The sequence below is a fragment of the Canis aureus genome, chromosome 37 (assembly GCF_053574225.1).
Source record: "Canis aureus isolate CA01 chromosome 37, VMU_Caureus_v.1.0, whole genome shotgun sequence".
Classification (NCBI taxonomy): Eukaryota; Metazoa; Chordata; class Mammalia; order Carnivora; family Canidae; genus Canis; species Canis aureus.
Genome location: NC_135647.1, coordinates 16,095,579 through 16,112,015, shown reverse-complemented (window position 1 = coordinate 16,112,015; position 16,437 = coordinate 16,095,579). Strand labels below are relative to the sequence as shown.

Below are 16,437 nucleotides of genomic sequence, written 5' to 3'. Positions count from 1 at the left end.
CTGCCAGCGGAAGAGGTAAGTGGTGGGCGCCCTGGTTGTCTGTTCTGTGTGGTTTGTAAATAGAAATGTTATAGAGTGATTTTTCGGTTTTTGAAGTGTTTGCTAAATTTATCTGTGATGTTTATGCTTTAAAAAATGATAAAAATATTTTCTCTTCCACTGAGTAGACTACACAGTGAAAATAATTTTTTTCCTTATAGAAGTTTAACAACCAAATCATTTTATGTAAAGACACTTTTATTTTTTAAAAAATATTTATTTATTTATTTATTTGAGAGAGAACTTGAGAGTACAGCAGGAGGAGCAGCAGGCAGAGGGAGAGGAAGAAGCAGGCCCCCCACTGAGCAGGGAGCTCGACAAGGGGCTCTATCCTAGGACCCCAGAATCATAACCAACTGAGCCACTCAGGTGCCCCTGTAAAGACATTTTTAATACCCTAGTTCGTCAAATCTCATTTACCATATTTTGAACAAGAATGAAATAATAATATCCCCACTAAGTAGGAGTGCCAGATAAAGGATACCCAGTTAAATTTGAATTTTAGATAAACAATGAATATTCCCTGTAGGTCCATGCAATATTTGGGATATACTTTTGCTCAAAATATACTTGTGGGGCACCTGGGTGGCTCAGCGGTTGAGCATCTGCCTTCGGCTCAGGGCCTGATCCCTGTCCCAGGATCGAGTCCCACATCGGGCTCCCTGCATGGAGCCTGCTTCTCCCTTTGCCTCTGTCTCTGCCTGTGTGTGTGTGTGTTTGTGTGTGTGTGTGTGTCTCATGAATAAATAAACAAAATCTTTAAAATATATACATATATATTTATATATACTTGTTATTTATTTTGAATGTTACAGGAAATCTTTTATATTATTTGTTAACTTTGGCAACACTCTCAGCAAGGCAAATTTTTCTGGAAGAAATTTCAAGCTATCAATATAGCATTTTTAAATTTTTCCTTTTTAAAAATTTTTAAATTTTTTTATTTACTTGAGAGAAAGAGAGAGAGAGAGAGGAAAAGAGAGAAGAGAGGGATGAGCAGACTCTGCACTGAGCAGGAAGCCCAAACATGGGGCCTGATCTCACAACCCTGAGATCATGACATGAACAGAAACTAAGAGTTGGATGCTTAACTGAGCCACCCAGGCACCTCTCAATATAGCTTTTAATAAAATACATTGGCTTTTATTTACACTGTGAAATCAACTCCGTATGATGCATGGAATAGAGATGTTGTGTCTGGCTCCTTTCATCTCATTGGCTCACAGCCTATTGCAATCCACCCCATAGAGCCCCATCACACCCCAGAAATGGCTTTTGTCATGGTCAATGGTGATTTCCATGTTGTCAGATCTAATGGACACTTTTCTGCCCTCATCCTTGACTTCTGTGACCCCCTCCACTCTCCTGCTCTTCTACCTATCTGACCATTCATTTTCTTTCCTCTGCCAGACTCTCCTACTCTAACTACAAGTGGGGGAATTTCTTACGGTCTATAGAAGGTTCCTCCTTCTGTACCAACACTGTACAATAGAAATTTCTGTGAGGATGGAAGTATTCTATATATGCATTTATCAGTTCGGCAGCCACAAGCTACATGTGGCTACTGAGGAAATGTGGTTAGTATGACTCAGGAGCTGAATTTTTCATTTTAAATTAACTTATGTGGCCACATAAAGCCAGTTACTACCATATTGGACAACACAACTCCAGGCTATCTTGCAAGGTGAGCTATTAAAAAATAGCTTTAGACTTTTGATTTCCTCGGTTTTATCTGTAGTTCAGATCTCCCCACAGAGGGTTATATTCATCTGATAATTCAGATGACTCACAGGTACTGACTGATTCATAACTGTTCTTTTCTCAGCTGCCATGATTCAGAGAGTGGTACCACCAGCCACTTGGCTTGTTGAACCTAGAAAATGAGAGCTGCTCTTGATTTTTTTTTTTCCTTTTCCTTACTATCTCACATCCAAACTGTAAGTAACTTCCATTCTACCTCCAACTTGCATTTGGGATCTGTCCACGTCCTTTCATCTCCACCACTACCACCTAATCTAAACTGTCATTATGTCATGAGTGGGTGACTTGCAATAGTCTATCTGCCTCTAGAACCCCCTTTCAGCCCATTATATACATAGTTTCAACATAATTCTCTCAAATCATGAGTTAGATCATGTCACTTTCCTGCTAATGATTCTTGCATGTTTTGCCATTGCTTTTAGAATAAAATGTCAATTCCTTGTTTTGGACTTCAAGAATCTGGACCCTGCTTTCCCTTCCAACCCATCTTATACTGTGTTTCTTCTTGTCCCATTGCACTAGACTTTCTGGGATCGTGTGTGCTCTGCTACCCGAGGGTCTTTGCACTTGCTATTTCTCATCTGCAGTCTCCTCCCCAGCTGTTGACCTGGGCAGCCTTTTCTTACCTTTTGGCTCTTAACTCAGAACTGTAGGGAGCTCTCCCCTAACCACTTATCCCAATGGGTTCACTTCCATTTCTTTATTCTCCATTCTTCCAGCATAGAGACTGTTTCCTCTATGCTTGTCTCCTTAATGTCTGTATAGCCCACGAGCCTATGAGCTCTAAGAGGGCAGAGGCCTCGATGTAACTCTCCGCATACATCTAATACTAGCACATTACTGATGCATAGTGGAACTCGATAAATATTTGTTGAATGAATGAATGAGCTCATGCTTTGACTTATAGGCAGGGTATCATATCTCATTTTATTGTTTCCAAAATCCAATTTTTAATTTGTATTTTAAATAGCAACAAGTGGATGACTTGGCTCCCTACCACCTTCTTCCCTTTTTCATTAGATGAACACAACAATAACATCCAGGGAAAAGTCAGAGATAATAAAGATTAATTACACTGGGAATACTGTCTTTCTTTCAAGTCTCCACAAGACCATATTGCTTTCGGCTTTCTAGAACTACTTAACACAAAAGAGATTTTCAGGACTATTCTGGCAAATTGTAGACACTGGTTGCACTTTGGAATCATCTGGGAAGCTTTAACTTATGCTGGCTGGGTCTCAACCCCATAGATTCTGATTTAATTGGTCTGAGGTGCATCCTGTATGCTAGGACTGTTAACGCTGCCCAGGAGGTTCTAATGTGTAGCCACAGTTGCAAATCACAGAGGAAAGTTGTGGAGCAAAGAAGGGGGGTAGACGCAGTGAGAGACTGTTTTTCAAATCATTTCGTCAGCTGGGAGTTCTATTTACTATGATGTTCTTAGTGCAACGTCTCACAGTTTAGCTAATAGTGTTTTATAAGACTTTTAATTTAATTATTTGTAATACTTTTCATTAATTAAAAGCCCATTAGCTTTTCTGACAAATATTCCATTGAAACTGTCGGAGGTTAGATTCAACACTCTTCCAGGTGAGTCCACTTGCCGACTCTGCACAATTCATGAGGAGGAAAGAATGACTAACAAGTGCATAACTTGTGTTTCTGTTTAGTGTCCCTTGGCACAGGTGAAGTCACTTGTGGTCATCTGCCTTGACCAAAATGTCAGCTACCAGTCCAGCCTGACCTCCTTTGCTTTATTTCCCTCTGCCCTCAGCAGCCACCATTGTCGTGGGTCTACCTCCAGGCCTGGGCCCTTGCCAGTTCATCAGATGAGCAGAGCAAAGTATGTCAGAAGCCTTGGATGCTCTAACTTACACTCCCCATAGCTGAAAGCTAATAATAAATTAGTAAGCAAAGAGTTATTAATAAGTAGCATTCATTCTTCATAATTAATATTTCATGTTAATAACAGGATAACAACTAGGCCTTTGTAAGTTTCCTACTTCCATGCATTTTCCACAAAACTTGTTGCTCCCTTACCAATCAGTTTTTCTGAGCGTTAGATATGATCCAGAGTGTAAACCCTCCCATGCCTTCCTCAGTTGGCCCTGTTCACAAGAACTGATCTGTGCTACACAGCCACCCTGCTCCATAACCTGGCTCCTTGGAGGATAGCATGGCTGGGGGGCCCTGGCTGACACTTGAGGTATATTTCTTCACCCACCTCTCCTGGGATAAATGTCCACATCTTGGCTCCTGAGTATTACACACTGTCTAGACCCTTCAGCCCTGTGATTAAACTTCCAGATGCTAAAAATCTCATATATGTTTGTTTTTCTCCATTGGCCCCAGCTTTATACAATCTCATTGTCATCGCCATTTACCCTTTCTACCTGAGCCACCCCTGTCCCCTTGTTCCAGAGAAATGTGTCTCACTAGTTCGTAGTTCTCACCCATTTTGAACCATTTTAATCATTGTTCAGCATTTCTTTGCAACATCTGTACTGTTGGTTGCATAATATTTCATCATAAGTTGCCTTGCCTTCAAACAAACAAACCAACCCACACCCCCATACTATCTTGCTTTGTCTAGGCAAAAATATTTTAAAATCATAGGCTTGATGTGTTACTTATATCTTTTCCTTTACACATTAAAATAAATCTGCAACTATTCACATAAAATACCTGCAGACTATTTAGAATCACCCTGTAACCAGGGTATCCTTGAACCACACTTTAGGAAATGTTTGCTTCAGGGCCTCCACCCTGAGTGTGTTCACTCCCTTCCCTGCCCTGCCCCTTTCTACTTGTCTTACGTGGATGCCTCAGGTCCTGTGTTGGGCATAAATACTTAGAAGTAGTCAAGCTCCCTGCTTGGTGCCAAGTACACATGTGCTAAGTACAAATGGAATTTCACTGATAAATAGCTATAGTCAAAGCTAACATCATGTGGTGGTTAAGAGTGTAGGAGGTGCTCTGAATTCAAGTCCCAGCTGCTATTTACATGTCAGTCACTGCAGGTCTCTGGTAGCTCAGAGAACTGCTGTGAGGATTAAAAGCATTAGCATATGTTCAGAGCTTAGAACTGTGTCTGGCCCCTGCAAGTGCCATATAAATGTTAGACATTATTATAAGCTGTGTGTTCAGTCAACAGAAGTAGTCTGTGAGTGTGCTAGGCATCCTTTCCTTGGAGAAAGAGTTGGCTAGGGAATCACAGGAGTGTACTCATATTCATTTAATATCAAGGCCAGGACTCTATGTATTTATTACATCAGGGTATTAGGGTTTTATGAGTCAGGTAAAAAATATATAACACTCAGTAATTTAAAATGGCATCTATCTGACTTACTGCCATTTAGTTATGCAAATTGAGTATTATATGTGAATAGAATACTCCATTCTCAAAAAAAATTTATGTACTTTGTACTAATTTGAAAACTGAATGATTTTAGTAAGTATTGGGAACTGTACAAAAATAGTGTGTGCGCATGCATGCCCTCTGAATGTTTTGAATGTTTTCGGTTACTAGTATAGCAAAGAATTCTTTTTTAAAAACCCCACAAATACCTAGAAATAATTTTTTAAGGATTTTATTTATTTATTCATGAGAGACGCAGAGGGGCAGAGACTAGGCAGAGAGGAGCCTGTGGGGAGCCTGATGCGGGACTTGATCCCAGGACCCCGGGATCACAACCTGAACGAAAGCAGATGCTCAATCACTGAGCCACCCAGATGCCCCATCTAGAAATAAGTTTAACTGAGAAAGTGAACGACCTGACCTGCACACTGAAAACTATAAGACATTAATGAAAGAAATTAAATAAGATACAAATAAATGGATATCCCAAACTCATGGATCAGAAGAATTTATATTGTTAAAATATCCACATTACTCAAAGCAATTTACTAATTCAATGCAAAATTCCCACCAACATTCCACTGGTGTTTTCCACAGAAATAGAAAATACAACTCTAAAATTTGTGTGGAATCACAAAAAGACTCCAAAAGCCAAAGCAATCTTGAAAAAGAACAAAGCTGAAGGCATTGTGCTCTCTGACTTCAAACTGTATTCCAAAGCTGTAGTAAACAAACAGTATGGTATTGGCATAAAAAGCAGACACATAAATCAATGGAACAGAACAGAGAGCCTAGAAATAATCCATAGATATATGGGCAATTAATTTATAACAGAGGAGAGCCAAAAATATACAATGAGGAAAGGACAGACTCTTCAATAAATGGCACTTGGATAGCTACATGCAGAAGAATGAAACTGGGCCACTGTCTTACACCATACTTAAAAAATTAAAGTGGATTAAGAATTTAAATATAAGACCTGAAACCATAAAATTCCTAGAAGAAAACAGAAACAATAAACCCCTTAATATTGGTATCGGTGATTGTTTGGATTTGATACCAAAAGCAAAAATAAGTGAGTCCAATGACATCAAACTAAAAGGTTTTTGCACAGAGAAGGAAATCATTAACATAAGGAAAAGGTAATTTACTGAATGGGAGAGAATGTTTACAAATCATATATCTAATAAGGGGTTAATATCCAAGGCACATAAAAAAATTCATACAAGTCAATAGCAAAAAGCAATCCAATTAAAAAATGGGCAGATGATCTGAATAGACATTTTTAAAGAAGACGCACAGATGATCAATAGGTATATGAAAAGATGCTCAGCATCACCCATCATCAGGGCAATACAAGTCAAAATTGCAGTGAGAAATCACCTCACACCTTTATTTTTTTAATTTAAATTCAATTTTCCAACATATAGTATAACACCCAGTGCTCATCACATCATAGAATGGCTATTATTAAGAAGACAAGAAATAAGTGCTGGCAAGGATGTGGAGAAAAGGGAACCCTTCCTTGTGCACTGTTGGTGGGAATGGAAATTGGTACAATTACTATGGAAAACAGCATGGAGTTTCCTCAAAAAATTAAAAACAGAACTACCATGTGATCCAGCAATTCCTCTGCTAGGTATCTATACTAAGAAAATGAAAATACCAAATTGAAAAGCTATATGCACCCTCACGTAAATAGTAGCATCATTGACAATAGCAAAGACACAGAAACAACCTAATAGTTTTCTACCTATGGATGAGTGAATAAAGAAAATATGGCATATAGGTATAATGGAATATTATTCAACCATGAAAAGGAATGAAGTCTTCTATTGTGACAACATGGATAGATCTTGGGGGCATTATACAAAGTGAGAAGTCAGACAGGGAAAGACAAATACCATATGATTTCACTTACATGTGGAATCTAAAATAACAAAAAATAGAGTTCATAGATACAGAGAACAGATTGGTGGTTGCCAGAGGTGGAGCGGGGGAGTGAGCAAAATGGGTGAAGGGGGTCAAAAGATACAAAAGGATAAAAAGAAATAAACTATAAAACTGTTAAATGAACCGATATGTTTCTGTATATTATAGAAACTGTTTCCCAGGTGATAATATGAACAATATTTTTTTCCTATTTTCATTTTGAAATAACGCCAGCATCAACATTACCTTAAAACTTCTTTATTACATTCAATCAAATATTATCAATGACATTTATAAGGAGTAACAAAAGAACAGTAAAGCTGCATTTGAATAAAACATCTCAATTCTAATTCCAAAACTTAATCAGAAAAAAAACAAATTTTAGCACAATAATAATCCATTAAATACACATCATAGTTAGGCTCTTTCTGTTATGAAAACATTCATCGATGTTAAGAAAAGCTATTCAGCTGATACTGGCAAACAAAATTCTCTTAAAACAATTGCATGTTATCATTGCAATATTGTAGATTTTTAAAAAGTTGTAGATATATACTTGGAGATAAAATGATTAAATATATTTCCTGAAGCTCTTTTAATAGAGTGTAAATGCTAAATAAACATTTTAAGAAACAACTCAGGAGATAAGATTGTCAAGATTTCTTCTGGAAGCTATTTTGACAACCCCTAAGTGCCAGATAAGGATTTATGAAATTACCTATGGTCAAATGGGAAAGGGCTTAGAATGAGAACCAGGATTCATGGCTTCTACTCCAGTGAATTTAGATTATTAATCATCATGGTATCCAAACTGCTTATTTGTTCATTTGGGGGAGTCACATTTCAGACCTAAATCTATGTAGTCTGGTAGGTTTCTTTTTTATTCTGAAGATATTTATTTATTTATTTATTTATTTAAAAGCCAGTGAATGAGCCTGGGGTGCAGGAGAGGCAGAGGAAGAGGGAGAGAGAGAATCTCAAGCAGACTCTGCCCCGAGAGTGGAGCCTGACCCAGGGCTTGATCTCATGACCCTGAGATCACGACCTGAACCAAAATCAAGCTGGAGGCTTACATGATTGAGCCACCCAGGCACCCCTGTAGTGTGATAGGTTTTATAGTGCTGTGCACAACTTTCCCTATACTATCTAAATATTTCCAACCCATGATTTTCTCAACTGATCAGCATTATTATTATTTATGTCTGCTAGATCAATCTCCCAGCTCAAACAAGAGATAGCTCCTATTCCACATTTCACTGCACACATGGACACCGATATTATGCTGTGGCCAGGATTGCTGTTCAATAGTCCTCACTATCGTAGCTAAAGAATGGACTGACCCCATCTGAATAATTGATTGCAGACCCCAACCTAGATGGACACACATCCCAAGTCTCTGCTCCATCTGTCCTAGGGGGAGCAGACTCTTGAGGAAAGGCCAAAGTGGGTCTGATGGCTCTGCAATCACCTGGAATTTTCAAAGGCAATGACCCTGCTGGAGAGGCTGCCCTGGCTACTGTGGTTGGGAAGTCCAAGACTTCCGGGTAGATGGACATGGGGATGTTTTCAGAAGCATAGTTACACCCTGAAAGGCTCTTCACTTCCTGTACATTGTCACAGTATTTCAGAGCCGGGGGCTGGTAGGCCTGGTAGGACACCTTGGTGGTGGTGGTGATCACTGTCTGCAGGGCTGGAGCACCTGCTGGGGCAGCTGCGAGGTACCTGCAGGGGAGCTCTGTGTTATAATAAGGGTGATTGGCCACGGCCTGGAACTGTCCATGGTCAGTCCTCTCCCCAGTTCCAGGTTTTCCAAGAGCTGGTTTCCAGCCATGTTGTTTACTGGTGAAATCAAAGCTTCTCTCAAAGCTGCCGTATGAATTGACGTTGTATTGTAGTGCATTCAGATGAACCCAGTCTGTGTCATTAGGGACATTGCTAGAATTCTTATAAAGGGTGGGATGTGGGCTTGAATTTGTGTAACGAGGAGCTGCCAATTCATAGCTGCAAGGTGGCCTAGGCAAAAAAATTCTTGGGTTTGGATATTTCTGAAAGGGTGGCATTATGTCTCCCTGAAAGGTGGCTAGGTCACAGGTAGCTTTGTAAGCATCGGAGTTTGGGAAGGAAAAGCAAGGCTGCCCTGAAATAGGGAAGCCAGTGTCAGTAATGATATCAAACTCTTCTGGATTTTCCAAGGGAGGTATGTTGCTGAAATGTCCACCGTTGTCTTGATTCTCTCCGGCCTAAAAAAATGATATACATTTTTTTTTTTTTGGTCAACAGAAATGTAAATTACATGGTCACCCTCATCTGGAACAGTGGCCAACCAACCAAGTGAAAACAAACTTCCAGTTGGCCAGTTGTGTGTTGTGAGCACTGCACCGCTCAGGTACATGCTTTGGGCCCGTGGTCCAAGGGCTGCATCACTTGAGCCTGCTCAGGCACCAACACCATGCTGCCGAATGAAGAGAGTCCACGGTAGCCAGGCAGGCTGGGGCTGAGTGGCAGATGGCTCGGTGGTGCCTGATCATAATAATGGATTTCTATTTATAATAACGGAGACACAGGCTCCTGCCTGACATAGACCTGACTCTGTTCAAATCCTGACTCTGTCCCTCATTAATCAAACTAGTTACTTAACCTTTCTGAACCTCAGATTCCTAATTTAAAAAATGTAAATAACAGCCACCTCTTCGTAAGGCTTTTGTGACCATTTCACGTGTGAAACTCTTAGAAAGTGCTCAAACACGAGCTTCTCTCGTCCCCAGACTAAAGCCAAACTGGATCAAGTTGCCCCAACTGGAAGTTTTATTTGCTCTGTGTAAATAATAAAAGGATGCTCTCAAGGATGTGCTATTAACTGACTGTTGGTATGCACGTATTTCTCTTTTTAGTAAAACTGGATACCTGGCCCTTATGTCAGGGTGTCAGCACACATCCTCACTATATCATTGACTGTAGAGACAGTTTGCCTTTTTTTAAGAAGAAGAAGAAATTAGAAACCCTATCCAAAATGTGGATTCAATGACATTTTGTTGGAAATATAATTTTCCCATAAAATAAAACCTAATTAATTTGTAGCATTCATATTTTACATAATTAGCAGTGTATTTTGTGACGGAAATGAACATAGACCACAGTGTCATGTCAGCTCCCCATTACCTCTGGTTCTCGAATTCTCTTTTTCTGGGGTTGGTAAAAAGAGGCCATTTGTCTCTTGATGGCGCTTCTTCTAGCTTCCGTCTCTGATTTGCTCTCTGGTCTTGGGTGGTCGTGAACTCCTTTGGCCTGCATTAATAAGGAAATAAATCATATGTTTATTTTGCTGAAGGAAGCTGGTGACGTCTGTTAAAAATTGATTGTCTTTCCCAAGATTTCAAGGTGTTTTTTGTTTTTTCAACATGACAGGGAAAAATGACCAAATAAAACAACATTGATAACAGAGATCTTAAAAGATTACCTAACAACCCTTTTCCCGTATTAACTCAGCTATAACTCTAATTTGGTTTACTATTTCTCACCCTTACTGAACATGCAGAAGCTGACCTAATTCCTAGGAACCCAGTAAGGCCCTGGGACCCCCAGCCCATTTCTTTTTTTTTCTTTTTTTTTTTAAAGATTTTATTTATTTATTCATGAGAGACGGAGAGAGAGAGGCAGAGGGAGAAGCAGGCTCTCTGCAGGAGCCTGATGTGGGACTCCATCCCGATCCCTGGGATCACGTCCTGAGCCAAAGGCAGACATTCAACCGCTGAGCCACCCAGGCGTCCCCCAGCCCAGGTTTCTGACCACGAATCTCTATTTGGGTTAGTCCAGAGTTCCTAAGGTCCAGGGCAGGTGGTCTGGTCCCTGTGGCCTGATGAACATACCCACCACAAATTGTCATGTGCCCCCACCTACTTGAAAAAATATTGCATTGCCATCAAGCCTCCAGAAGTTGGTTACAGGATACCCACTGTGCCCGCGACAGGGAATCAACTCCAAAGTGGAATGACAGTTGGGGCATGCTTTCTCTGCAAAGCCAGACGGAGAGCAATATTACTAACAACTCAGACCCCAGGTGCTTTTGAAGGAAGCAAGGGAAATTCCTTGGCAAAAGGGAACTCTCGAGTCTACAAGGTCATCCCACCCCATCCTGGCCTTGGGCCCTCACTCTGCTGCTTCAGGCGCGCCTTGTCGCAGATGGCAGGTCGCAGCTGCAGGCGGGAGCCATCGGGCAGGGTGCAGGCCCGGGCACACACCACAACGCCCAGGCACGACTTCTTGAGGATGTGGCCGTTGTGGTTGTTGGTGTTGCGCATGGCCCAGCCGCTCAGATGGCGCTGGGCCTTCTTCTCGTCGCTGCGGTAGATGAAGCGCACATAGCCGTCCGGCCACTCGCAGAAGTGGTCAAAATGGGCCAGCTCCTGGAAGGGAGCATAAGAAAGGAAGGATGGACGAGTTGACCAGACCCAAACCTGACACAACACGCTTTTAGTTTTTCCCAAGCACATTAGAATAAAAACTGGTTCTTTTTAATTCCAGAAGTGTCATAAAACCCACAAACTATGCCAATCACATTTTGTCTGTGCCTGCCATTCTGACCACTGGCTACTCATTGATGTTTATAAAGCTCTTAGCTAAAAAAAAAAATAAATAAATAAAGCTCTTAGCTTCCAAATGTACATGTACTAGTTCATCTAGCCTTCTAAACTCACACAGACAATAGGATTATAGTAGTACTATAATCCATATTTAATCCTATAGTATAGGGAGGTCAGAGAGGTTAATTGACTTGCCCAAGGACACACAGCTAGGAGACCTGGCTCTAGGGTTTGAGCCCTAGCAGTTTGACTCCAGAGCCCATCTTCCTTACCACCATGGTATACTACTTCTGGGGAGGCTTAAATGTTAAATTAAAAATGAAAACATTTTCAAATTAAGCATCAAAGTGCTAAGGTAAAAAGTGATTGGAATGCTCTATCACTGAAATGCAGTTCAGTCTATAAATATGGCTCCATGTTGACCACCACTTTTTTCTCCTGAAGTTCTTGCCTCTACCCCAAACCTACCAGTTACATCAGCAGTGATACCCAGAGCAACATTAGAGAGACAAGAAGAGCTTCCCTTGCTCCTCCCAACTTAGCTCTCCAAGTTTATAGGGACGCTGTCATGAAGAACATAGCCATCAAGGTTAACCCAAGCATGGAGTGGAAACTGCCGAGCTCTGGACCCCTCCCTGGAGCAACATGAATTATCACTCTCCTCAACAAAGAGCCACATGGCTGAAATAATAAGTTGTATCTAAAACACTGAGCACTCCTTCAATATCCATCATGGGTTGTCTTTGCCCATGATAAGTGTTATCTACCTGTAATGTCTTTCTCATATAGGAGTTTAATAAAAAATTGCCCTTTACTAAGCACTGAATATTTAGCAGATACTCGCTACGGGAGGGGTCAGCATGCTAGGAATCCTGAGCCAAATCCAGCCTGTCACTTGTTTTAGTAGGATCCACAAGCCAAGAATGACTTTTATATTTTTTAATGGTTGGGGAAAAATCCAAAGAATTAGATTTCGTGACTCATGGAAATTATATAAAACTCAAATTTCAAGATCCATAAATACAGTTGTATTGGGACATGGCCATGCACACTTGTCTACATATTGGCTATGGCTATTTTCTGTCCATGGCAGAACTGGGTATTTGGCACAGAGACAGTATAGCCTGCAAAGCCACATCGTGGAGTATCTATGACCCTCCCCACCACCTTCCATCATGGGCATCCATCCTCACATTTCATAGATGAGGAAGCGGGAGTTAAGAGAGACAACCTTCTAGTGTGGTGTAGCCAGGTTCCACTGGCTTTACTGGTGTGATGGAGGCTTAGAAGAGTATTAGCACATTAATAAGCCATTTGCACCTCATCTCCCTCCCACCATCCCAAGGAAATTAGATCTAACATTTGCAAAGCAAAACTGTGCTCGGCCTGACAATTCAGATTTGGATACATCGCTAGTATTATACATTCTAACAATAATAGGAAAATGGATAATTTAGTTTTCAAAACCATGGGGATATTGTCTGAAATCATTGTTATTACTACCAGGCCTCGTTTACCTTTTCTCAGAAATATTGTAATTGCCATAAATTAATATATTGACTTAAGGTAAGTCACAAATGAAATATATAATGATCTACTATTTAAGTTTATACTAATGCCAATATCTTTGTTTTTAAAGTGAACATTTCAATCTAAGGATCTTCATAAAATAGACAATTTTTCAGAAGAGAGTATTCCACTAGCATCCCCCTGTAAAGGTAGACAATCACCCCCACATCCCATACCAGCCACTAAAGCAGTGACACTGAAAATGAAGCCACAGAGACCACATTTTTAAGTCCAAACAAAAAAAGGAGGACTCCGGGATTGGGCTGCTTTTGTCCTAATGTGTCGGCACATGCGTACTTGCAGACAAGTATGCACATACTGAACATGACAGAAAATCTGGCTGATAGTTTAAGATTGTTATCTAGTTCCACCACTTGATGACAGGTCACCTTAGCTGAAACTAAGGCAAATTCAGGAACTATCTCAAGGTCATTCAGCTAGTTTGGTTCTTTCTCCTTTGGTCAGCGGGAGCAAGGCTAGCATCCTGTTTCTCCACTCCTATTTCCCAATGCACCTGCCCTTTTGAGATATTACACACATCCCCTGTTTAAGAACCAGTCTCGTAAAGGACAAATAATTTACATTTGCACAGGAAGTCTGGAAAATGCATGGAAGAGGAGCCATCGTTCCATTATTTGGAAGTGGCTCTTTTTTAAAAGGCAAGATCGGATTATTTTCCCATGAAGATTTTCTGGACGGAAGTCAGAGCGAATGTGGCATCCTTGCTGTGCTATGTCCCTGCTTTCACACAAACGGTACAGACTGACTGTAAAGTAGCAGACTTTAAAACAAATAAGACAAATTCCTGCACATATGTACGTCCCAAACAGCGCTGATCTCTGAGAGGCCACCTGCCTGAATATCTATATGGCACATTGTAGAAGTTGAATAAATGCCATGTATCATCCCTGTGCCACAACACTGCTGGAAGTCCACCTTTGCAAATACTTGGGAAGCCACTCCTCTCTCCTCCTACCTACACCCGGGACTTCAAAGTCACTTCTCAGTTTTTGCCTCAAACCGGTATGACCAAGCATGGAACTGTCCAGCTCCTTCCCTGGACTCGGCTCTAAACTACTCTGTTCCATTAAAACCAAACAAAAGAAAAAAAAAATCACCCTAAAAGGAGGGGATCGCCTTGTCATTAGAGAAGTAAGCTCAGCAGTTCCGTCCAAAATCCCGATTCCAGAGGCTCCCTTGTTGCCTGTGGTCTGGTTAGCAGGACCGTCCAGGCAGCCACGGGCATCTGCATAAATCACCCAAGTCATGCTAATTGTTTAAGAGTCAGGCCACCGCGATTTATAGTCGCACCTGACAGGTCTGGAGAAGCAGTGGTATCTACATTTGCTGCACCCTCCTCATAGACTTGGATGCGAGGGTCACCTGCTTTCTACCGTGGATTAAGAAAAGTGAGGGACAGGGTCCCGCTGTGGCCAGGTGAGGCCCAATCGGCAGTTCCCAGGGGCCACGGGTGTGTTCCAGACAAGTGCCAGCAGAGACCTGGGGGACACACATCACCACCCCCAACGCTGCCCTTTGCCGCGTCCCTCTAACAGTCGAGGGCTCGCAGGCATGTTGCGGGGGTGGGGGGGGGTCTCCCCTCGGTCCCTGCGGGAACCCGGCGCCGCCAGGCCTCTTCGGCAGGGACGGAGCCAGGTGCGCGCGCCCCGGGTCCACGCACCTGAGGCATCTGCGGATCGTTGACGTCCCAGGTGAGCTCCATCCCGTAGGAGCACGCGCAGTCCGCCTTGCGCCCCGCTTCCGCCAGCATCGCCGCACCTGGCCCGCGCGCGCCGCCCACGGTCCCGGAGGTAGGAGGGAAACCCCGGCAGGTGCGCGGTGCTGTGCGCCCTCCTTAAAAGCGAACTGGCTAGAGACCGAGACAGACACGCAGGGAGGCCGAGAGAGAGAGAGGATTTATTCAGGAAGCCAGGTGTGGCGGGCGAGGGTCCCGGGCCGGGGTCTCCGCCGCGGGGGCCGCAGCCCGGGCGCCCAGGGCGCGCGGGTTTATAAAGACGCGCCTCCCCCTGCCCCGCCTTTCCTCGCTCGCAGCGGCTCCCCCGCCCGGACGGAACTGGGGGCCCAGGGGGGGACCCGAGAGGCCGAGGGGCCACGGTGGGGGTGGGGAGTTGAAGTGTCTCGGGGGATCCCTGGGGGGCCCAGCGGTTGAGCTTCTGCCTTCGGCTCAGGGCGCGATCCTGGAGACCCGGGGTCGAGGCCCGCGTCGGGCTCCCTGCGTGGAGCCTGCTTCTCCCTCTGCCTGTGTCTCTGCCTCTCTCTCCTTCTCTCTCTCTCTCTCTCTCTCATTAATAAATAAATAAATCTTTTTTTAAAAAGTCCCATTTAAGTTGGGATCTTTTTTTTCTTCTTCCTCCACTACTGTCGCCTCGCCTCTGGAGTTTCAGATTGCGTTTTATTTTCTTTTATTTTTTTTAAAGTCAGAATCATCTGGAATCTGACAACATTCTGTCTCTCTCTCTCTCTATGTGACTATCAAACAAAAAAAAACAAAAAAAAACAAAAAAAACAAAAACAAAAACAAAAAAACATTCTCTCTCTCTCTTTAAAGATTTTATTTATTTATGAGAGAGACACAGGCGGAGGGAGAAGCAGGCCCCATGCAGGGAGCCCGACGTGGGACTCGATCCCGGGTCTCCAGGATCACACCCTGGGCCAAAGGCAGGCGCTGAACCGCTGAGCGACCCAGGGATCCCCTCGGATTGCGTTTAGATGGAAGGTGTTGAGACGGGCTTTGCCGCCGAGGGCCCTGAGAGCGATCGTCCTTGCCGGGCGCGCTCTGTAGGACCCCGGCCGGTGCGCCCCGGGTCTGGGTGCGTGCGCCCCCCGCAGCTGGCCTTGGGCTTCCACGCTCGGCTCCGTCGTCGCGGTCGCGAGTGTGCGGAAGCCTGTGCTGCTGGTCTTCTGGGGGCGGGGGAGTGTGGTCGGAAGGAATGCCAGAGGTCCCCGCGAGCTCGCGGGCCTGGGGGCACCTGTGCTCCGCGGGGGCTGCGCCAGGGACACGGCCCAGTGGGACTAGAGTCCGGGAAAGCGAACCCGGAGAAGGTGGGGGGGGGGGATGGAGATTACCTAAGGGTTGCTGGACCGGGAGGGGCGGAGGCGGGCTCGGCGGGGCCCGGGCGCGCGAGCAGGTCGCTGACTGCGCTCTCCCTCTCCCTCCTCCTACCCCACTCCCCCCAA

General features: G+C 43.4%; 1 protein-coding gene across 1 annotated transcript; it reads right to left on the bottom strand.

Moving 5' to 3' along the window:
- Positions 1-5,700: 5,700 nt before the first annotated feature.
- GCM2 (glial cells missing transcription factor 2) lies at positions 5,701-15,246 on the bottom strand. Its single transcript, XM_077885770.1, has 5 exons — positions 14,921-15,246; positions 11,241-11,493; positions 10,988-11,100; positions 10,250-10,375; positions 5,701-9,330 (listed from the first exon to the last, which is right to left on the bottom strand). The coding sequence occupies exons 1-5, from the start codon at positions 15,008-15,010 to the stop codon at positions 8,392-8,394; spliced, it is 1,521 nt and encodes a 506-aa protein (XP_077741896.1). The 5' UTR covers positions 15,011-15,246; the 3' UTR covers positions 5,701-8,391.
- Positions 15,247-16,437: the final 1,191 nt, after the last annotated feature.